General features: G+C 34.3%; 1 protein-coding gene across 3 annotated transcripts; it reads left to right on the plus strand.

Annotated features, from left to right (window-relative positions):
• The first annotated feature begins 14,657 nt into the window (after window positions 1–14,657).
• On the plus strand, window positions 14,658–22,007 carry LOC145313917 (uncharacterized). 3 transcript variants are annotated; one of them, XM_080153572.1, is made up of 8 exons: window positions 14,658–14,791; window positions 15,360–15,514; window positions 17,851–18,428; window positions 18,668–18,724; window positions 19,162–19,202; window positions 19,535–19,672; window positions 20,053–20,136; window positions 20,530–22,007. In XM_080153572.1, exons 3-7 carry the CDS (start codon window positions 18,239–18,241, stop codon window positions 20,110–20,112), a joined length of 486 nt encoding a protein of 161 aa, XP_080009698.1. In that variant the 5' UTR covers window positions 14,658–14,791; window positions 15,360–15,514; window positions 17,851–18,238; the 3' UTR covers window positions 20,113–20,136; window positions 20,530–22,007. The 3 variants fall into 3 exon arrangements, with proteins under 3 accessions (XP_080009698.1, XP_080009699.1, XP_080009700.1); XM_080153573.1 differs by lacking the exons at window positions 14,658–14,791; window positions 15,360–15,514 and adding an exon at window positions 16,753–17,061; XM_080153574.1 differs by lacking the exons at window positions 14,658–14,791; window positions 15,360–15,514 and having other exon boundaries at window positions 16,753–18,428.
• Window positions 22,008–25,618: the final 3,611 nt, after the last annotated feature.

Below are 25,618 nucleotides of genomic sequence, written 5' to 3' on the forward strand. Positions count from 1 at the left end.
ATATTAAGTTCATCAAAATTTAAACTGAGAAATATGATTTAAGAAAAAAGGATAAGTTAATCATGTTAATTTAATCGTGTATTTAAACCATTTAAGAAATCTTTTTCTTGTTTAACGATTTTATCATATAAATACCTATGAAATGTAACTATTTGTTTTTTTTTATTCTTTAATATAAAAATAGTAAGGTATTTATTTGTGGTCTATCTATTAAATTAGATACCTTGACTGAATAAGATGTACTTTTCAAAGAAGCTTCATATTGGTGCCATAATTCAATATATTCCAAAACAAAATTTCTTTGTGTCTATAAATAAAAAGCTTAAAGCATAATTGATAGATCATAAAAACATATTCATCCTCTTAAAGTTAATTTTTGAATTAGTTTATTGGCAGGAAAGTTTAAAGGACATATTGGACGCACGGACATGTCATATGTATAGAGTAGCTGACCCCGAAAAATATATGAATTCCCTTTCATACTGAGAAATGTCATTGCACCTGTTATAAAATGTTATCAAGCTTAAAAGGAAATTATTATCAGCCTAACCTTTCATTAATTAGTTATTTGATACATAAAATATTTGAATATCATTTAAATCTTTAAGTAACATTTGCGTCTTTTTACCAATTAAAATTTAAAATAATTCTAGAGTTTATAACAAATTTATTAGATAATTTAATTTCATAAAAAAAACACCAAAACACTAACTCTTAATCTATAATTCCTAATGAAATTCAAACCTATTATAAAAGAAAAAAAACTGCAAATATTCATTGTCAAGAATTCGATACAAAAGTAAAAACCTCCTAAAAAAAGAAAGTATCAAAATTTTAAGAGAAAAAATATCGTAAAGTTATAACTAACTTGAAACATTCTAACAGTTACAGACTTACAACTAATTAGGTTTATAGAACTGCTACGCTTTCAAAACATTGTTTTTTAACACCTACACTGAGCACATGAATTATATATGTTAAGGACATGCAGACCAAGAGAATTATAGAGTTGCTACGCTTGCAAATGTATTGTTTATTGACACCTACACTAGCACTCGTATTGATCATGAATTATATATGTTAAGGACATGCAGACCAAGAGAATTATAGAGTTGCTACGCTTGCAAATGTATTGTCTATTAACACCTACACCAAGCACTCGTGTTGATCATGTTTGTTTAGAAAGAAATCCAATCCTTACACAACCCATTCATACACGTTCTCACAATAAAGCGGAATAATACTAAATACTGAAAAGTAATATGTTGTTTGTCTATGACCTTAGGATCTCAATTTTAAAACTCACAATAATAAATGTATAAGTATAGATTTATAACCTACAGAACTACCTGGTTCCAGTAGGGGGGGGGGGGGGGGTGGGAGTGGGCTTTTGCATCTCCTATCAGATTGATTTCTGCTCTATTGTAGTTACTTGGCTGTGTTAATATTTCCGACGCTATTGGCTGATTTTCAAATCCTAATGAAAGTCGGCACAGGGTCCCCACCACGTGGAGTAAAGTTATTAAACTGGAGAAACTTAGCCCTGTAATCAAAATTCAACTTAGTGACAAACGATGTTGTTTTTTTTAGAAGGTTTAAAATAGTAATAGTATACTATAATTATCACTAATTCAGAAAACTATAATGATTATTTATCGCATATTTGTGGAAAATTGTCTGTTATACAATGTTATACATGATTTTTTAGCATGGCTGAGAATCGGTTCTAATATAATCCAATGGATATTAATTGGTTTATTTGCCATACTAAAAAATATTTTAATCAAACTGTGAAGTTGATGAAGGATGAAATTAAAGACAAATTTAAGATAAAGATACTTATGCTTGAAAAAAAGCTAAGCATTATTAGTAATTAAGCTGTTTTGTATTGACAGTACTTGAGACAGGCAAGAATTTCTAAACAAACAACTTTATTCTTAGTCATTCTAACAATTTTGGATACTTTGTTATGCCAGAAGAGAGAGAGGACAATGGCAGATTTATTAACCCTTAACGGCGTTGAACGCCCCCCCATCCGTTTTTTTCTATCTCATTTTCTGTGTGTGAAAGATAAAGAGCCCAAACTGCTTGACTTTTTAAGTATGGGTATGACACTTAACTGAGAGTTGGAATTTTTTGAATATCTCCATCCTGGCGGGCACAGGATGCCAGCAAACCTGGCAGGGTCATCCAGGTAAAGAGCAAAAATATTTTTTTTACTAAAACAAAGCATTTTATCATACCAAAATACTAAAAAATCCTCTAGTAGTACATCCTTATATGAAATACAGGTGTTCAAGTCACTTTCAGGTTCCAGGTATGATCCTGCAGGTCCTGATCCTCCAGGTCTCCAGAAATCTTTAAAAGGCTCCTGTGGCCGCAATTTTTGACTTAGAGACTTCAAATTTTAAACTTAAGCTTTTCTTCCATGTCTACATAACGTATTTAAATTTCATGAAGATCCGCCGCCGTTTTCCCGCCGACCGCCGACTGCGGCGGCTGGCAGCTGCCAAGTACAGCTGCGGCCGCTGAAATTTATATTTTGATATTTCTAATGTAAATTTTACATAAAGATAAACATTTTCTGGGAAAAAAATTTTCTTCTAGCTTAAAAAATAAGAAAATTACAGCCGTTTGAAATTTTTAAGTAAAAAAAGACCTAAAAACAAAGGTTGTTAAATAAAAGGGTGAAGGAAGCGAAAATTGACTTAGACTTATAAAAGGTCGGAAATTCATTATCAAACAGGGGACTTGCACAAAAAAATTTAGCCCTCTAGCTCTAATAGGAACTGAGATAATTAGGGGGGGCGTTCAACGCCCCCCCCCCCCCCCGACCGATTAAGGTGCGGCAAGGGGCCCGACTGTAAAGGGTTAATATTTACATAATTTTTTGCTCAAACATTTTTAAGAAAGAATAATAGTTGAATCAAAACAAGACGATTACGTTCCATGGTTGCGAAGCTGTTGGAAATATACGGTCAAATATTTGAGAAGTTAGCTACAAAAAAAAGTAAAACTCGATTAAATGAAATAGAAACAAAGCCGTTTTCGGCCATAACACACAAAAAAGTAAACATGTAAAAAGATTTAAAAAATTGAATAATACTGAAAAGGGTTAAGAAATATTGTAATGCATTAAAATAGAAAAAGAAAATATGAAATAGATTGATATTAACATGTCAGTTACAACCATATCATGTAGTCGACATAACCACTTGAATTTGTACATCGATAGAATACAACAGTTTTAGGGGACTTTGTATAGAGAGGCCATGCATAATAAATAGTCTACTAGAAAAAAAGAAGTCAGAAAAAGGGCATACCGAATTTTAGAAATAAAGTTAAATTAAAGGTGAACAAGAATAAATATATTAAGAATAGCGAAATAAGTAACAAATTCAAGAACAGCCAGTTATCGCATCGCATTATAGGCCGCTTTCAGTGGATATTAAAATTCACAATACTGGTATTAATCCTATGATTTTTATTCTATTATTCGAAGAAAATTGTCTGTAATATGAAGCTATACATGGTTTTTCAATACCATAATCCAGCTAATATTATTTGGTCAAGCGCCATACTAAAAGGAAATTACTAAGCTTAAATACAAATATCGTGTTACAATCTGTAGATCATTTGTTCTGTTAAACAGTCTATTCGCCAGACGTTAGAACATACTTTAGATATAGAGTAGCTGCGCCAGTTAAAAAAAGGGTAGAAGAGGAAACTTTATGAATAGATGAAATCTGATATGTTTATAGTTGGCCTACATTTACAATAAACAAAGGGTAAAATCAGAATAAAGGAATATGTACATGGAGAACAAATTAATCAGTTTTTAGTTAGCCTATAGATTTACATAAAAACTAAGGGTAGAATCAGAAAAAAAGGAGTCGGTATATGAGAATAAATTAATCAGTTTTTAGTTAGCCTATAGATTTACATAAAAAACTAAGGGTAAAATTAGAAAAAGGGATCGGTATATGAAAATAAATCAATCAGTTTTAGTTAGATTTACATAAAAACCTAGGATATAATCAGAAAAAAAGGAATCGGTATATGGAGAATAAATCATTCAGTTTTTAGTTAGCCTATAGATTTAGACAATACTAAGGGTTATCAGAATAAAGGGATAGGTTTATGGAGAAGAAATTAATCAGCCTCTAGATTTACATTAAATCTAAGGCTAGAATCAGAAAAACAGGGATCGGTATATGGAGAATAAATCAATCAGTTTTTAGTTAGCCTATAGATTTGCATAAAAACTAAGGGTAGAATCAGAAAAAGGAATCGGTATATGAGAATAAATCAATCAGTTTTAGTTAGCCTATAGATTTGCATAAAAACTAAGGGTAGAATCAGAAGAAAAGGAATTGGTATATGGAGAATAAAACAATCTGTGTTTATTTGGCTTATAGATTTAGACAAAACTACAACTAAATGTAGAAAATTTACAGGTCTCGATAGTTGCAACAAAATCTTGTAAATTGCCGCTAATAAGTGTTATTTTAAATAAAATAGTAAACTGTTGGACATGATGAGAAAAAATCTCATTTACATTTCCCTTAAACCATGTAAAAAAGTAACGGCATTTATTATACAATTTAGTAGGTATTTTTTCCACTAAAATCAAAACTAAGGTGATTACATTCAAAGTCATAAGTAAAGTCATTTTTTTCTATGGTATTTTATAAAACTTAGTAAGTTGGTTACTTATAAAGTAGGCTTATTAAGAGTAGATGTTTAACAGTTTACAGCCAATACCTGATTTGCTTAGTGGAATCTGGAAAAAAATACAAGACACATATATTTTTACATACCAGTAAATTTAGCTAAAATACTTTAACGTAAGAATTTAATAAATATCATAATGTCTATATTTGCGAAAAATGATCAATGAATATTGAATATACATACATTTTCTTAGTTTGAGTTATATAAACCCTTTAGTTAAATTTATGATAGTATAAGTCTATAAATCATGCTACTAATTTTTCAGTGTAAACTAATGCATATACTTAACATTTTTAAAAGGTGTTTCTGCAATGGTGATTGATGACATAAGATTTAATTTTCTAAAAATGCCTTCAGTTAGACAAAACTATTCAATATCTAATTTTTTTTCTAAAATCTTATTTGTTTTTATTCAGTGATCTTATGGGATAAGACAATGGGCGATAATTTGATGTACATCCCTAATGATGATGCACAAAATTACCCCTAGATTAAAATTAGTGGTTGAATGAAACGTTTAAAAACTGAACTTAATTGTTCAAACATTAAAAATTCATTAAAAAACGTTATTATAAAACTTTTAGGACTAGTGTAATAATTAGCCCATTGCTCCCTCTCTCTCTCTCTCTCTCTCTCTCTCTCTCTCTCTCTCTCTCTTGTTTTTGTTTGACATTATAATTAAACCTATATTTATTTTCCTTTTATGGACAACTGTCTAGGAAATTGATAATAAACTGATTAAATGTTAATCAACAAGGATGACAACATCCATAAAAGCGAAGCACTGAAACGGTAGGACAAACGAACATTAACACTTGTATAGTGTATGAACTGAATAATCAGAATATAAAAGAAATATCGAAAGAGTCAAAGCAAAATTTAAGTAAATTTGTTGGAAAACTGCTTGATACAGGATAATGTTTATGGACATACTTACAGTCAATATACCAAAAATCAGATCAAACGGATAATTAGATCACATAAAAATTTGTTGTTAAAAAAGTAGAAAAATCAACATGTTTAAAATGGACGTACGGACATTCTGGTCATGATTATAGAGTTGCTACGGTTTCTAAATCGTACCTAACTACTACAGGAATCATCATGCAAAATTTGAAATCGATAGGACAATTCTAACATGCCTAAATTAACGAATAAAAGCTATCTATCTCGGACGGACGGACGGACGGACCGACCCTAATTATAGAAAAGCTTCGCTTTTAAAAAGCTAAAAAGCTAATGATAAAAATACTTTACTTTTTTACCCTGTTTAGATTATGCAGTTTTGCAAGAGCACCCATATACTTAGCATATTAAACCTTCTTAATAGATAGCCTGATATCTAGTTGCCGAATGTGTACGCAGTTTCCTGAGTGTTTCCTCATCCTAGCTCAATATTTACTACTAGCTAAAAAAGCTTCAAACTTCAAAAAAAAAAATCAAAATTCAAAAAATTCAAATTTATAATGTATATTGTTAAATCGTTTACACATTCAAATTTTGATTTTTTTAAGGGAAGTTTGAAGATTTGTAGCTAGTAGTAAATATTGAGCGAGGATGAGGAAACACCCAGGAAACTGCGTACACATTCGGCAACTAGATATCAGGCTATCTCTTAATATGTTTTGATATTATCTTCATAGTGTTTAATTACAGGGCAGCAGTAAGGGCGTGCTGGTGGGGAGGGGGGGGGGAGTGATAGAGGGGCGTGCAGAGGGAGAGGGAGGGTGTGTATAATTACAGGGCAGGAGAGCAATAAATATTAAGCAGAGTAGAGAGACTACACCTAACACTAAATTTGCCCAAAACAAAGTGTTCAAATGATTTAATTAAAAATGCAAACAAGTAAAAGATGTGAAACATTTGATTGATTCTAAAAGCTGATTTTGGTTGTTCATTATACTGTTGTAAAAGTTAATAATCCACAATGGAAATGGAAACTTTTATTTATATGAAATTATGTTTGAGGTTCCCAATTTAAAGGGTAAAAAGAGAGGACTTTAAGAGAAAAGATGAAAGAATTTTTTTTTAATTGCAGTCTTCGGTCTAATTTAATTTTGTTAGCCTTATATTATGTTATTTTCAAGATTATCTGTTTTGTGGAACCACCTTATTTAATTCTGCATATGTTTATCATTAAATTATACATTTTAGGCCAAAATGCATGAATTAAAGTGCGACTTTACAGGGACGGTATTTATACAAAGTATAATACTAAATATCTTATCATATAAAGTAGTAAGATTTTTTGTTTGTAGCTATAAAACTCGAAAAATACTGGTTCTAATTGGTTGTATTTTTCAGGGAAGCTTTTGAAATGTCTTTGGGTGGTTTTAGGCTATTTTCTTGACCTTTTCAACCTCCCCCTAGCACCTAGAGCACTGTAATTGAAGGGTTAGGTAGGGAGCAGAAAAAAGTCATCTCAAGCATTACATTTAGAAATAACCTAGATCATTTGATCATTCACTAAAAGGAAAATCTAATATGTTCAATGGACAGCAATATCTTAATAGGACAAACAAAAAACGGAGTAAAACTTTTACTTTTACAGGTGGATTTTTTTGTGAATTCTACCTAAGTTTTCATATCAAACTAAGATCTACGTAAGTGTGGCCAGTAATGAACAATTTTAATTTAACACTTTTAGATCTAAAAGACGATAAATTAGATCAAGTAGGGAAGCTGCTCTAAATATATGTATGTACATATATACATAAATTACTTTCTTGTAATTCTGAAAAACTACGTTCATGAGTCCAAAAATAAATCTTTGTTTTGTTTTGATTTAACATATGATTGCAATAATAATTCCAAGTTACTCTTTAATAAATCCCTGTATATTATCGTTAAATAATATCTCTCCACGTATGGGTAATCATTGTTATTTAAAAACAGTCAATGTCAAAGAAGACTCTACCGAATTGCTTATAGATTATGTTATGAAATGATATTTATATTATTCTATTTGATGAATTGATGACCTTATAAACTAGATTATAATTGATTTGAAATACTTATTATGTTACCATTTAAAATACAAAAAAGATGTTATAGCCAAAGGAATAACTTGAACAGTTTAGTTAACAAAACAATATTTCTTTTTTACTCTAAAGCAGCATCTAAAAAGAAATTAATCCATAAAAAGGCGTATGAATACTGTTAATATAAAACTGCTGGAAAATGTATTCTAATATAATATTAAAACTTACAACAAAAGAATGAAGCAGCTTATAGTGCCTACAAAAGAATGATGACATACGATACAAATGAACAATAATAGGCCAACAAACATCTATATTGACCAATGGTAAAATGTATACTGTCCTATCATTAGTCATGACGTCATTTTTAATTGGCAACATAAGCTGCTCCAAAAAGTATATGGTTTTTGTATGTCTGTTATCATGTCTATTTGATTCTGAATATATCTGAAAAGTGTTTAATTTCTTTCTACTCTATAAATATAATTGACCTATCTTGCTATTTCAAGAGCAGCTGGTTTTAAAGCACACCAATTGTATGACTTGAAAGCAAACTATTCCGACAGTGCCAAGATTTCTTCTTCATAATGTCCAGTTAGGTTCATATTTGGCGTTCAGTGAATTGGCATAGCAATTAAAGATTTGGGTTTTGAATGTTAAAATTATAATTTTATTGATAACACTATGATATGACCTAATTAACCCTGTCAGAAAATTTGTCTTTATTATGCCAACATAAGTATTAAGGTAGATTGTTATAAGAAAGTCAATAGATCAATTTATGTCAGCCAAAACTACTTTTTATTAAAAATATACATTCGACGTAAACCTCTGGAATTGAATATAGAGAGTATGTCAAAGTTTTGACAGGGTAGAATAACTCAAAACATCAATTATAAAAGCCCTAAACACTTAGATACATTTGTGTATCTAATTAGTGTCGGCTTAAGAAAGGTATGTAGAAAGAAGTAATTTTCATGGTGTTTGCCCCCTTTGTCAACGTGAAATTGAACAAAAATCAAGATGAGTGGAGTCACTTTTTAAAACATCTTTTTTTTAATGAGATTCAACATTTAGGTAATGTTCAATATGAAACTAGAAATTACTTTATTTATAATACTTTATTATAAGGATTCTTATATAAAAGTAACAGTATTTCTGTCTGTTTGTGTGTAGTAAAGGATCTCGCTAACCAAGGGACCGATTTGGTTCTTCTTTAAGTATCAAAGCTTTTAAATAGGGAAGATTTTCAATATTTTTGGGGGAGGGTACCTAAAGTCTCCCAAAAGAAATCGTCCCTGGAAAAGAGCAATATAGCAGCCGCTAGTTTTTTTGATAAAACAGATTTATAAAATATTCTTCCCATAGATTTTTAAAAAATACAGAACGACAAAAATAAAAAAATCACATTTATTTATTATTCCTATTATACCTCGGTAGCTTTTTTTTTATCTAACTATCCTAGTACTATGTATGTTCCTATGTGACAGACTATAATAATGTTCTTTACATCATTACTGCAAAACGGCCAGTTATTCCTCCTCATTTTTGGCAAACGATACCATAAAAGTATGTCCAAAGGACGGGAATATGTCACCTGAAAAAAATACATGCACTGCCTACAATTACTTATATTTAAGTAAAAGTTTACCAAACCGAAAGATATGATTTTAAAAATAGTCCAAATGGCATTTAATATGATGAAAAATCATTGAAATGATATTAAAAGACTGAGTCAATGCAGATTCCCCTCAAAAAGCCTTGATGAGCCCCAATGAGTTTTGAATTATATTGAAAAGAACGGGAGGGAGGGGGGCTTAATTTTAATTTAGTTTATTTGTTTATAAGGGGTAGGGTGAACATTAATGTTCATCATGTATTTGAGGGAAAGCACCGAATCAATTTTCATTGTAAAGTTACCCTTGAATAGTATTATGGTGTATAACTTTTTCCCTAGGAAATGATTAAGTACATTTACTTAGCTTTCTTCTGGTGACCTATACCTGTTCCTGGATGATGGCCAGGCTGGATAATATTTCCTCTGGGATGATAAAGTATGATTTTATGTCCTCACACTCGGCGTTGCAATCTTTCTTATACATATTTGTGCACTAGACTGGTTCATTATTATTAAAAGTATGATTTTATGTCCTCACACTCGGCGTTGCAATCTTTCTCATACATATTTGTGCACTAGACTGGTTCATTACAATTAAAAGTATGATTTTATGTCCTTTCACTCTGGCTTGCAATCTTTCTCATACATATACATGCACTAGACTGGTTCATTAACTATTTTTTCATAATAGTGCTTTTGAAATAGATATAAAGATTTGAATATGTAAATAAATTAATTTTCAAAGAAAAGGAGAAAGATAATTTTGGTTCAGTGGGATCGAACAATCCTTAAATGGCTTTACTTCACTGGAGGTTTTGGGTTTACCCCTTTTCCTACTCCACACAAATTTCGTTATATTTAAAAAAAATTTTAAAAATCAAGATTGGAGGGTATATTTTTTCAGAGTGGAAGGGTGGGCTTTGTTTTTCTCCTAAATTCATGGTGAAACATTTTTATAGGGGAGGTTGACTTACTCCCTTCAAAACCAGATATGAACATAGTTGTAATTTTTAATAGTATTTTACTCAATTCATTTATTTTTCCAATAGATTAATGTGATATAGACAGACTTACATAAGTTAATGATAGAGTAGACTTAATGTTCAATTCAAAATGCAAACAGATTTTTAAGTATTTATTATATTGGATTAAATGCAGTTTTTGAGTAAATAAGATTATATGTTGATACTATATTTAGAAATGATTAAATATGTTAATAAGTCAAAACTACTGATTATTCAAAGCTGGATAGTTCTGAAGTAGCAGGATGTCTGTCTGTATATCAGGACACCAAACAACAGGATGACTGTCTGTTTAATTAATACAATGTATTAATTAACTATGCACTTTGAAGGGGTAGAATATCTGTCTGTGCAAACTATCTAAAGTAGTAGGATGTCTGTAAATAACTGTATTGGTCTTAATAAAGACTCGAACCCAAACCAGATAATGTTCTATGTTAGGACTCTCAATATCAACTCACTTAAATATATTTTCTCTTTATTCTTTCTGAGAGCAATTAAAGAGCAATTAAGAGTAACAATTAACATATGGTCTGCAAACTTAAATATATGACATCACAACATAAATATATGACATTTACCCCCTTCTGAAACCATCCAGCTAAGCATGGTTTCACCATCCATCAGGTTGATCCAATAAACTAGGATCAATGTCTTCACTGGGTGAACCTACATCGAAATTAACCCCGGCCTCCAGTCCTTCCTCTCCTTCACCCACTGGAGGAGGAGTGTTCAGCGCCCCTCCACCAACCTCAGCCGAAACGCCCACTGTTGCCGCTATGACAGCATTACTCGCTGCAGCAGTTACAGGCCCTCCTACAGCCACCATCACAGCATCATTTACCGCTGAGGCGGTATCATTCGCAACAGCCACCTCTGCAGCAACCGCTGGCCCATCTGCCGACATTGCCACCTCCATCTCAACGCCACCAGTGACCTGAACACCTCCTGAGACCATCATCACTCCGTTGCTAGCCCCAGCACCGTCAGAAGTTCCAGCCTGCTGCAACTGCCAATATGACGCCGCCGGTAAGTCATTGTTTATTCTGCGCCGGATCTCGCTAAGCTCACTAAAAATATTGGACAGGTGCCTTTGCACTTCAGCTTCTTTTTTCGCCATCTCAGAAATAGCCTCTTGAACCTTAGTTCCCTGTCCTGCCAAAACACTTTCCACTTGTTGGCTCACCTGCTGTCCCAACTTGGCTGAACTACTTTCCCAATTATCAGTCATTGCTGTCTGTACACTTTGTACCATATAAGAAGTCTTTTGCTGTGCAGTAGTAGCCACCATTTGCTGCATCTCTGTATCTACCTTCCTTATACAGTCCATTAGATCCCTCTTATGCGAGGCCAACATATCTTTAATCCGATTATGACTGTCCGTCTGCCAAAGTTTCTGTGCAGTGTTCAAACTTTTGACTGATTCTCTTACAGCTTCACGAATTTTTTCCTCAATCATAGGCTTTAGAGTCACAGCAACAGAATTACTGATCTTACCTATATCTTCATCACTGAGCGGCGCCAAGCCACGTTTGTCATTCTTGCGCTCAGCCTTATTTCTCTCAACCTCAGCACGTAAATCTGGTAACTCCCTCTTTTGTTTAGGCCCAAGAGAATCTGCCCCAGCAGGCCGCTTGACCACGCCCCTTCTGGAAGTACCTTCCCCAGCATCATTATAAGCATTGCTGGCTCCCCTTCTGGAAGTACCTTCCCCAGCATCATCATAAGCCTTGCTGGCTCCCTTAGACCTGACCGACCCAGCAGCCTGATTTGGCACAAACTTACCAAATCTGCGCCGTCCATCACCAGAACCAGTATCTGCCACCTTTTCAGGCTTGTCCGTAGTAGGCTCAGTCCAACTGTCTATCTCCGAACCACTCTGGTCACTGGGCAGACGATCCCTGGAATCAAGCTCAACTTCAAGACTCACGTTGCCAACATCGTCCTCATCATCATATCCAGGCTCATATCTGGGGGATTCTACATCATACTGCCTCCTGTCATCTCTTCTATACACAACATGCCGCCGATTAGATCTGCCAGCTTCCAACATCTCAACAGACGGTTCACGCTCCTCCCGCCGACCAGACGGCCGCTGATACCGCCTTTCGTTTCCATCTCCATTTCCTGATAATAATCAATAATTAAATATTAACATTTTAATATTTTAATATTTTAACATTTTTCATATATAAGACGACATTCAAAACGAAATACTTTACATAAATTATATTTATCAGGGATGCCAAATTTTAATTACTGTTTTCCCGATAACGCGAAAATTTGACGCAATTACACAGTCTGCCTAGACAACCAACACACAGCAATCCAATAACCACCCCAGCAGCACCCATCACCGCCATAACAAAATGCTGCCAACTATTAGTCAACCAATCAATTGAGGAATTATACAAATGTACAAACCAATCTTCTGTCACCTCTACAACAAACGCATTTGAATTAGCAGCCAATTCCGAAAGTTTAGCCTCTTCCACAGACTCCAACACCTGTCCTTTCTCTCCCTTATCCAGCAGATGCTCAAAATTCAATGGTACCTTCAACCAACTATCCTCCAACCGTTTAGTCTGAACCAGCTGCATTCCTGCCCCCTTATTGCCTAGATATAATCCAGGTTTAACTCTCACAAATACTGGATTTTTCCTACACTCGACAACCATTAACAAGGAAACATTTTTAACTAATCTTGTGAATGGTTCTACAGCAACAATTCTATCATCCATAAACAGAGAAAAATGACCAAGATAACACGGCAAATCTGCTCCTATAGTCACATTCAACCATCTTTTTTTACATACAGACACAAGCTCCATCTCCCCCAGATGTTGTACCAACAAATTTCCGACTTGCTTGATGTTGGAATGAAACAAATTATTCTCCCAACACCCCTGTTCTGCCTGCAAAATCCTTTCCACTTGATGATAGGAAGAAGTTAACTGTAATAATAAAGCACCATCCTCCTCTTTTTTTCGCATCCAAGGAAAGAAATTCTTTTTAGCAGTTGTAATCCACAAAACTACATCAGGAACGTTGGTATGAAAATAATGCAAATCAGTCAGAAAGTCAGAAAACTCCACTTTTTTCCCCAGTTTTAATCCCAACGAAAACTGTGGAGAAATCGCCAACCAACTTTGGCCACCCTGATTATTAGCATCATCCGCCATATTAGAAAATGTAAACAAAGTTAAATTTACAATTTCAACAGTCCGAAAATAACTAAAATAACGTCTATCTTCCTGTGATCTATTGTGAACTATCACTCGATCAAGCCCAAGCCGCAGATCAGACTCCAGACAGTGTGCCCCAATGAACTGGTCCTCAAGAAAACAACTGTTATCAGGTAACATTGAAATTTGTATATTTTTCAAATAACTTGTAATCTGAACTTCTTGAAAAGTATTAGGCACAAAGGTATTATTTAAATAAATACCATCTCCTCTGCACTGAGGGTCAATCCCATACGTCATCATATCATCATACAGGATGCTACCATTTATGAAATAAGTCAGTGACCGGTCATAAAACGCTACAGGCAACCGTCGTCCATCTATGTCTAACACCCTCTGTTCCTCCATCCTTTTACAATCTTCACTAGAAATTAACTCATCACTACTAACAACAGCTGGTGCCCCTAAATGTAGATGGCTATATTTGCCGCAATACCAGGTGTGAACCGTTCTGTCGACGTGACATTGTACCGCGGGCAAAAATCTCACTCCAACTTTTTTTAACAGATGACCGCTGACTGTTCCATTAAACTCATGCTGACCAAATACTGTACATTCTGAAGCCCTCAACTCAGGACCATCGCCAACACACTCCTTTACTTGCACAGATATCACATCAGCACCACAAGGTAACAAACACAATCCCCAAATTAAAAAATATTTACCTGATTTAAATTTATTATTATGACCAGACATTATTAGCTGATAACTGTTCACCAATTCACCCGCAAATATCAACTGATTTAGCCTTTCATTGCAGGGCAACTTTCTACCTACTAGCTTTGTCAGCACATATTTGTTATTAAAATAATCAAATAACAATTCATGAACTCTTATTATAATATATTTTTTTAAAATATTTATATGTATTTTAATAATATTTTTTTCTCAAAACTAATTATTATCAGCTCTCCTTTCCCTACTTTCTCCGTCCTCGAGTTCCTATCTGAACATGTACCACAGGACCCCCTACCTGAGATCTTAACCTCCTCCCAGTGTCCCATAAATATTTCGCCACCCGTGATCCACTTTTCTTAATTGTAACTAATTTTTCAGGTGAAGATTGTGGCGGCGCCGTAGTCAAAAACGATTGTTCCGATGGAAGCTCAACCTCGTCAAAATTACCCTCAGCTACAGGAGCAGGCACCACAGATTCATCTGTCACTCCCACCTCTACTCCTTCACCTACAGGTATAATTTCTCTATTCTCATTCTCTGAAACTCTGTCATTATCAACCTCAACCTCACTCTCCTTCTCCTGAATCTCGTCACTCTGTCTTTCCTCTGCCAACTCAAAACCATCATTTTCAGATGACAAATACACAACATCTTCACTCTCTCTCTCCTCTACAGTTTCTTTCTCTACAGGCATATTGTCAACCTCCAAAAATATCTCATCGGACGGACAAATTTCAGGTAAAGGAAAAACGTTAAAATTAACCTCCTCCCCTAAAACTTCCGTTCGAGCATGAATTTTTCGAATTTTATCCCTAGCTACAACCTGATTTTTCTTGATGGGATTATTTCCAAAAGGTGCCAACTCATACAATGCATCCGAAAATTTCTTAACTACAATAAAAGGCCCTCCATAGAAAGACTGTAATTTCTTGGACACGTCAGTTTTTACAATATTAAAGAAAGCATAACAAACATCTGTAACTCTTAATGCTTCCCTCTGTACTCTGTGTTTATTTTGAACCTCTAAATATAACTTGAATTTTGTAGAAATTCTCTTAATTACATCCTCCATATTTTTCAGAAATTCCAAATACGACCGCGAGGATGAAGATTCAACAGACGGGACTGGTGATAGAAAATCGAGAGGAATACGTGGCTGCCGACCAAAAACCAGAAAAAATGGAGAATATCCAGTTCTAGTACTCTTGGAACAGTTAATCACCAACGTAGCCAAAGGTAATTTTTTAGCCCAGTCCTTTGTTCCATGATTTTCATCTACTTTCAAAGCAGCATACAAACTTTGATTTTGCCTCTCTACAGGATTCGAATTTGGATTCCTGGGGGGAATTAGGACAGTATCCACCCCCAATCCTTTCATCACGCCTTTAAACACATTGCTTGTAAAATTTGTACCTCTATCCGATCTCAAAGCTCTAAATAAACCATAGGTAGGTACAAAATTTTCCAATATAGCCTTTACAGTTGTTTCAGTTTTAGCATCAACCAACGGACATGTAAAAACATATCTAGAAAATAGACAAACCATGATTAAGACAAATTTAACCGTCTGTCCCTGATGATAACATGGAGTCCAAGGTCCAACCAAATCTACGGACATATTAGCAAAAACTTCACTACTTTGAACAGAATGAGTTATAGGTGAAACATGTTTAGGATTACTTCCAGCCTTTTTCAAACATGTAATACAACTTCGTATTCTCGATTCCACAAACTTGTTCACGCCAGGCATAAAAAATCTCTCATTTATCTTACGTATTGTCTCCTGCACACCTCTATGTCCAGAACCATATCCACCATGAGCTGAATCAAATATAAAGGGTGTTTAAATAAAAACCAATCGCTTCACTTTTTTCAATATAAACCTTACAGTTTTGGTCCAAAACTAATAAAAAATAGTACAATTAATGCCCAAGCAATGACAATAATAAAACAATATTGAATTTTAAATCTACTCACCCTTCCAGAGCACTAGAGCTCGAAACCTAGCCCTTGCAGAGAAGTTTGCCCTACGCCGAAAGTGCATATTTTATAATAAAATTAAGACAAATTTGTCTCTTTAAAAAAATAACAAACCGTCGTAAGTACTTGAAATCTTGTAGATAGACCCCATAATGTTTGGGGTTTTTGATGGGGCATGTAAAGACCTTTCTCTAGACACCTTGAAAAGGTTTCTAACATAATCCTAGCCAATTTGGCATCAAAAAGAAAGACCTGACAAACATCAAGAACTAGATTTAAACAGAGCCGCCATGCCTCAATGTTGGATGGGTCTGCCTTTTTTATCCCAAATCGGCTAGGATTGAGGTAGAAACCTGTTTAAGGTGTCGAAAGAAAGGTTTTTACATGCCCCATCAAAAACTCTAAACATTATGGGGTCTATCTCCAAGATTTGAAGTACTTATGGTGGTTCAAATTGTGAGCGATTGGTTTTTTTTTAAACACCCTTTATCATTGTATAAAGAAAGAGGCACTACAGGCCTCTCGACGAAACCCCCTTCGGCCAAAGGCTGTCTGAAAATTACAACCCCCTCTAGCACATACATATGGCCAATAAGATTGTACAATAGTTCTTTTCTGCCCGATAACTCCGCCCTCTCATAAGACGACAACTGTCTCCTTTCCAATATCCATAACCTTATTTCATTTAGGATCTCGTCCTGCTGAAGACTACTTTGCCAGACAAACTCAACATCCGCCTCATCCTCTGCAGAATGTACCTGCATAATAGAATAGATTTGATCCAGAAATGGTGAATCATCCAGGTAAGGATCCAAAATTTTATTATCTGTCTCTCTACACTCCTGACAATCCTTCAGTCGATGATTCTTACAATCTAACTCAGTTCTCGACAAATAATCTACGTTCACATGCTTAGTCCCCTGTCGATGGATAACTGTAAAGTCAAAACTTTGCAAGAAAGTTATCCATCGATAGGTGACACCGTTTATTGATCCTTTAGCCCAACGTTTATAATGCACTAGTGAAATACTGTCTGTCCGAACCAAAAACTCACGAAACCTACAAAAGTGTAAAAAATTCTTTAATGCATATACTAATGCACCTAATTCTCCTTTATAGGAAGGATAATTTTGTTCTGCAGCATTACACTTCTTACTACAGACACCAAACACTCTCTCCACACCATCCTGTTCTTGCGAAATAATCCCTGCAAAATACTGAGAACTATAATCTACATCCACAATAAAAAGATTAGGATTATCCCATTGAGGATAGCCTTTACACATTTCAGTCTTGAACATTTCCATAAATTCAGTCCATACTCTGTTCAACTCTTCTGTCCACTTTATTATAGTGTCATTCCTGTGACTATCCAACATGCACGACCTCTTGGCATAATCAGCAAAATATCCTCTGTAATAATTAGTAAATCCCAAAAATTTCTGCAACTCCTTCCCTGTTCTAGGCTTGCCCCAATCCTTAATCCGTTCCAGATATGCAGGATTCATTTTCAATCCATCGGCACTAATAATATGTCCCAAATAATGGCATTCTCTAGTCAATAAATCACACTTATCTAAATTTAATTTCAGGTTGACCTGCCGAAGAACTTGAAACAGTGCCTGCAGATGCTCTACATGTTCCTCTGGACTTGATGAAAACACGATCAGATCGTCCAAGTAGCTGATACAGAATCCATACATACCTGGCAGGATAGACAGCACCTTATCCATCAGAGCACAGAACAGGCTGGGTGCATTACACAACCCAAATGGCAACCTGTTAAACAAATACATCCTGTTTGCTGCACTAAAAGCTGTTAACGGTTTAGAGTCTTCATCCATAGTCATCGAATGGTAGGCAGCTGTCAAATCAAGAGTACTGAACACCTTGCCAGAACCCAGCTTCGTCAAATTATCCGAGATCAGTGGCAGCGGCCACGCCACCCGCTTAGTCACGTTGTTGAGGTTGCGGAAATCGATGACAAACCTCAACTTAGCCTCTGCTCCAGGTGCAGCCTTCTTTTTCACAGCAAAGATAGGACTGGACCAATCTGAGAAACCCTCCTCAATAATGCCAGCATCCAGCCATTTGGTCAACTGTTCCTTCAATTTAGCATCGTACTCTGGATTCAAAGGAATATTTCTGGCCTTCACAGGTTTAGCTCCAGGTAACAATTCTATATTATATGTCATTAATCTACAATCACCAATATCTGAATCATTCATTGAAAAGATATCAAAATTTTCCAAACAAATTTTAATAATCCTGGGTTTCAATTCTGGATTTTCCTTAATCATCTGGTTTTCATCTAACTTCAATTTTTGAATAATAAACTGTACCCGTTCATGCATTTTTTGCCCCGACAACTTTTCTGGCTTATCCAATTCATTAATTGTTTTATTACAGGTAACATCTTGATTATCCATGATGAAACAATGCCCCATCTTCACATTTCTCAGCAAGGTAATAGGTTTTATTGACGCATTAACCACATTAACCACACAGGACCCATCTTTTCGTGGCTGATACACCCCCTCAATAATCATAATCCCATTGCCACTTGTCATCTTAGAAGAACTAGGGGACACGTACCAAAGCCCATCATTCTTTAATCCAGTCACATGCACCACAGCGGTAGATCCTCCAGGATAAAAAATAGTTTTATCCAGCAACTTCACATTATACTTCGTTGAATATAACTCTCCAAACCCACCCCCCTCCTTTATCCCTGGCAAGGTAGGTTTAGATGGAATTTCAGAATTCATTCGTCCGGACAAAATAGGAATTTTCTGTATCTCTGCCACCACCTGTTTCTGTAAACAGGAATTAATAGGAACAGATTCCCCACAAAATTCAAACTTATCTTCATCCAAACAAATATTAATTTTATTCTTTTTCAGGAAATCAGATCCAAGATTTACCAACCTACTCGTCACCTCAGGTACATAAAATATCTCCGTAAACACAGCTTGAGTTCCAGCAAATCTAAATTTCAACTCAACATATCCAATAATATTAACTTTCTTTAAATCTACTGAATATGCTGATAATTTAGCAGGACAAAACTCAACTCCATGTTTATCAAGAATTTCTCTAGATATCAAAGAATTAAAATTATTTCCTGTATCAATAATTCCTAACTCCTTCACCGGAATATCAGCCCCAGGCACAAGAAATTCTAAATCCGCACAAATAGGCATTTTCGTTATCTTCAAAAACTTCACAATCTCTTGAAAACACTAGTCATTATAATTAATATATCCATATATTTAGATATACATCATTCCACTACACAGCAGTCAGCCCCTCATCTGTCACCAGCCGCCAACATACTGTTCAATTTATGAAATCCTGTACATCTCCCAAACTACCAGCATCACACAGCTACACTCCAAGTTTTTTTTTATACAGGTAAGTACCTCTCGAAGTATTCAACCTTGCATAGGTACTTATCAAAAAATAATATATAGTAGATATATATATATATATATAAATATATATATATAATGTTTTCATTAACACGATCACACCTTGACTGACGAATAAACAAGACAGTAATGCTTTATAAAGTTGAAAGCAATAATGTAAATACAAAACAGCAAAATTAACTATTTACAGTACTATAGCCTATATAATGAATATGAATAAAAGAACGATCTATAAATTTCATCCTAGAATGAGATTTATACATCAAATAAATCATATCCATTACATAGGATATTGCTGGAAATTGTTTCTGGCTATGTCAGCAATCATAGCCTCATACTGTTTCTCATCTCTGCTCTTTTCAGAATCCACAACAGGCCCCACCTGATTGCCCCACCTATCCACAACAGGCCCCACCTGATTGACTGTCTTCTTCAGAAACTGCTCAGGTATTACCCTATTATTAGGCACTCCAGGACCCTCTTTCTTTTCGCTACCGGCTGAGAAAAACTTAGCTTTGGTCTTTCCTATGCGAGAATCAGGAGCTGGCGGCTTGCCATCTCTCTTCTGCCAGCAACTAGCCACTACATGACCTTTTTTCCCACAATACCAACAAATCATAGTTTTAGCCTTCGAATTCAGAGCCCCAATCACGTTCTCAACCTGATCCCAAGGAATATCATCATCCCCTTCAATCCACGCATTATTATCGCCAATCTCAGTCCTGCCCTCCATATCAGATACATGCACTTCACTGATTACAGGCCTAGCTTTCACCTCCCTAGAATCCTCTAGCCTCAACCCTTCCATAGCCTGAGATTAACAGGACGTTACATTTTCAGGTGATACGTGTCCAGAACGAGCCCAGCTTACATAATGCTGACCTCTGCGAATCAAATAAGTCAAAAAAGCACTGTAATCTTCCAGGTAATGCATAGATTCAATGAAATTAGCCATATCTCTAGCTAAATCAGAAAACAGCAAACTCTTAGCCACATTATTATAGAAATCACGCCAAGATTGTCTAGAAATTTGACCAGGATGCATAAGCCTAAACAGACGCAATTTAGCATTGAAAAACACATCCACATTCTGACCACTCTTTTGTTTCAGGGCGTAAAAGAATTCGGTAGCCGACTCTGTATCAGCAAAGGGTATCACCAACCTTCTTATCAACAGGTAATAACCTAAAGCACTTAAGGAAGCATTAGCCTCCGGCGTAATCAACCTCCCCATCTTCTTCCCTTTGCACTCAAAAATCCTATTGTACAGGATGTCCTTGAAAAGCATAGGATCCTCCAACTTTGCGAACCTAGCAACCCTCCATAAGGATAAGAAATAATCCTCAAAATCAATGTTTCCATCCCAAAATGGAGCATCCCGCACAAAATCACTATCCCACTTGACTCCTCTTACAAGACAAAACTCCTTAAACTGCTCCTCTACAGTCTGTTGGCTTACACTACCGCCGGCCACCTTTTTATAGGCCTTAAGCACTTCAGCCCTTTCCTCAATTAAAGGAAATATATCCAACAATTGATTTTCATATTCGGTCAGACAACTCTCACGAACATTCATCCAATTTCCATTCCCAACAGGACCTAAAAACTCAATCTGCGAAAACTTCAAATGTCCAGGAGCACTTTTCCCTCTTTTAGCCTCAAAATTTGTAGAATCCAATTTAGCCTCCACACTCAAACGATTAATGAAAGATGTATTAAACGAATCATCCCCCGTCGCCTTGACTGCAGATACACTAGCCCCCATACTTGTTTCATACAAAAAACCGCTAATATCCCCATCCACTGGCAATTGCGCCACCTTTTTCTTAATAGTAGCCAAATCAACATCATAACCTAACTTCTTATGCTCATCAGAGTTCTTAAACTCTTTCACCTTATTCTCCAGCCGTTTATTCGCCGCCGTTAACTTATCCACCTGATCTTTGACAGTCGTATGCTCCTGCAACATTGCCCTAACATATTTTTTTATGCTTTCAGGCACAACGTCATTCTCCACCTCGCCCAACGCCAACTCCACATTCGCATTGGCACCTGCACCAGCATCCTCAGCCGCAGCATCCTCCTCCTCCCAATGTTCGGGAGTTCCATCATCATCCTGACTGTCATTCTCCCGAGGACGTTTAGGCGGCCGTCCACGCTTGCCTTCAGTTTTACCCCGCTCTCCTTTGTCTCCATCAGCCATATCCGAGCACTGGAACTAGATCCGCCGTGAAATTTAGATCAAAAGAGTTAAAGAATGAAATTCCACAGAAACCTGAAATATAAATCAAGTTAGAAATATAAAAATTAAAACAAAACTGTGAAAAATCCGAGATAAAAAAATATCTCAAAAAGTGAGTGACTTCAAATTAAACACCACTTCCCCCACCCTTAACTCAGCAGCAGGTCTAAATAACACGTAGCACAATAAGACTGCGCCAAATGTGATATAGACAGACTTACATAAGTTAATGATAGAGTAGACTTAATGTTCAATTCAAAATGCAAACAGATTTTTAAGTATTTATTATATTGGATTAAATGCAGTTTTTGAGTAAATAAGATTATATGTTGATACTATATTTAGAAATGATTAAATATGTTAATAAGTCAAAACTACTGATTATTCAAAGCTGGATAGTTCTGAAGTAGCAGGATGTCTGTCTGTATATCAGGACACCAAACAACAGGATGACTGTCTGTTTAATTAATACAATGTATTAATTAACTATGCACTTTGAAGGGGTAGAATATCTGTCTGTGCAAACTATCTAAAGTAGTAGGATGTCTGTAAATAGCTGTATTGGTCTTAATAAAGACTCGAACCCAAACCAGATAAGGTTCTATGTTAGGACTCTCAATATCAACTCACTTAAATATATTTTCTCTTTATTCTTTCTGAGAGCAATTAAAGAGCAATTAAGAGTAACAATTAACATATGGTCTGCAAACTTAAATATATGACATCACAACATAAATATATGACATTAATATAATGTAAACATATTATAAAAATATTCAAAAAGGAAATTTTATATTCAAAATATTTACAGAGCCTTGATTTTATCAAAATATCAAATTAGATATATTTTGGTAACTTTCTAAAAAAAAATTATTTAAACAAACAAGGCGTATTTACATAAATGCATATAATAGAAATTTGTGTTTTTACTTTTAAGTTAATTTTAAGTTAAAACAAATAGCAACACAAAAACATCATGTTATTTTTCAGTAATGTATATTGAATATAAGTGGATATTATGACAGGTGAGAGAATTGTTGTCAATTTAGGTTGCTATCATAGACCTTATTTATTGATAAGTTTGTTAATCCAGTAAGTGGGGGAGAAGATGTGGTGCACCGTTATTTTATAATGCTTCAAGTTTCACTTTATTAGAAAATATGAAAATATGAATATCTTTTTTTCAGTACTGCAGCTACATAATTAGGGAATGATTGTACAACCGTCAACTTCTAATAAATATTTCCAAATGGTTGGCAGTAATATGATAAAACCATGTTATAAAACCCAAGGTTAAGTTAACAAATCTAGAGGCGTACAGATATCAAACATGATACTCTCAGGGATGCAGGGATAGGACTATGGATGATATAAAATTATAGCCAAATCTATGATTAGTACATAGGAGTACAGCAAAGGATGATTAGAAATTATACACAAATAGGAATTTAAATATTAAACTTGATATCCAGAAATATAGTGATATAGGACAAAGAAAGATAAAATATTACAAATTAATCTTGGGCAATATTTCTGGGACAATGTAAAAATATCTAATTTTAGGTTCCATTGTAATTCAGCCCACAAGGGTTTCATTTAGTTAGGTTGTATAAGATTTCACGGATAAAGAAATTTAAGCTTAACGTTTTTTTCACATATATGTATTACATTGTATAAGTTTGCTGTCTCTAATTATTGCTTTGTGTAATACTAGCAACTTCGCCGCTAGTATATTGGAAACAATTTTTTTAAAAATAGAATAAATAAATAAAAAAAAAAAAAAATTCCCTTTATAAAATAGAATGTAAAAACAGTTAATTTCTACACCTAAAAGACACAAATACATATTAAGAGCTACGGACGCAACCATTTGGTTTATGTAAATGGAGGTATATGGGTGATGAAAAGTATCTGGTAATTATAGGGAGGTGTCCCCTATGTGTCAACACAACCATGTCATTATACTCAAATCAGGCCTAGTTAAAGGGTTCATATAAAACAGTCAATTCAATAAAATAGCTGCATAGGAGAGCAGTAACAATTATGTTCTTCCTATCATTTAAATTTAACAAGAACCATTCTATTCATCTAGAACAGCAATAAAAATAAAATTTAAGAACGGTTCAGCAATCAACGTGAATTACTTTTATCCTTTTGACTATTACGTACAGACGGACATACATATTTTATCTAATTATAGGGTAACTTAGCTACTACAATATATATATAACCAAGATGTCTTCAATGAAATTTTTTTGCTAAGATGTATTTTTTTAAATGTAGTTTTGTGTTATCACTCTGACCCCTAGATAACATATCAATCTTTATGTGAACCTTTTCCACATTAAGAATATCATCGAGTTTCAAATATAGACCATGAGAAAAACAAGGATAACAATAGCCATAAGAACATAAGCAAGGACAAAATATTTTTCTCATTTTATGATTAAACTACCAATTCTTAAATAAAAAGGATAGGATGCCACCATGTTTGCACTGAAGGATCTTGGTAACCGCTGCACTGGACTGATTTGGTTTTCCTTTTCAATGTAGATTCTCAAAGGTCATAAATATTTTGGGGGATGGAATGGAACCCCTACTCTTTCAAGAGAAATCATCTCTAGAAAAAAGGAGGTTTCGAATAAAGTTAGTAGCCGCAAGTTTTGATAAATATTCTTTTAAATTAGGGTAGGTTAAGTCTGAACATCGAACTTTCCTACAGGATTTTAACTATCCACTTGGGTTAGCATTATTTAAATGAAATGTTGTAATAAGGCCATTACGAATCACTCTTTGAGTAGCTACACTCTTTATTACATTAGGATATGGGGTAATATACCATTTAAGGAATGGTAACCCAAAAATAGTAATAAGGATATATGTAATATTTTCAATCCAAAAACAGTAAGTTTTAAAAAAATTGTAGCTTGTTATAAAAATCAATTATTTTTGCATTAAAATTAGGTTACTGTTAATCAAGGTCATCTAAAGGATGTGATAGGTAGGGTGTTTAACACCCCAAAAATTGGTTTTAACTTACTTTTAAAATTGTGTACCCTCTTTTGAAATAAAAAAAAAAACTTTGATTTCCTTGTAGATGATATTTTACATTTTCAATATTTTTTTATGAAATTAAAATTCTTAACAGTTTTATATACTGATTTAAAAAGCTGCCTGTTTGGCTTATATTTGTCAATTAAAGTGTGTGTCTGTCTAAATGCTAAAATTTTAGTAGAAGCATAAATACATTGTTCTTAAAAAATAATAAATAGTAGATTAGGATTAGTAGTTATTTAGGTTTATTATATAACTGTGAAACACTTTCATTTTACAGATCAAATTTCTAAGCATCGATAAGCGAATAATAACAAGTGATTTGTAGATACAACCGTTGATAGGATTTCCAATCTATACAATATCAACAAACTTATTTCACAATGGACTTTTCTTTTCAAATTTTGGACAAAATTATGCATTTGTCTTAAAAACAATAAACTATTTGAATTGATTTATTTGAATGATTAAACAAATTATAAATGCAATAAAGCATTTTTAAATAGGACTTGTAAGTCGTTAACTGACAGTTCCATAATCAAAAATTTGAGAAAGCAAACTACGTCCAATATATTCTTTATATACACTAAGGTATAGCCTTGGAAGTGTATCAGCTCTATGATAATTATCATA

Source organism: Acartia tonsa, chromosome 3 (assembly GCF_053477335.1).
Source record: "Acartia tonsa isolate MP-2025a chromosome 3, ASM5347733v1, whole genome shotgun sequence".
NCBI lineage: Eukaryota > Metazoa > Arthropoda > Copepoda > Calanoida > Acartiidae > Acartia > Acartia tonsa.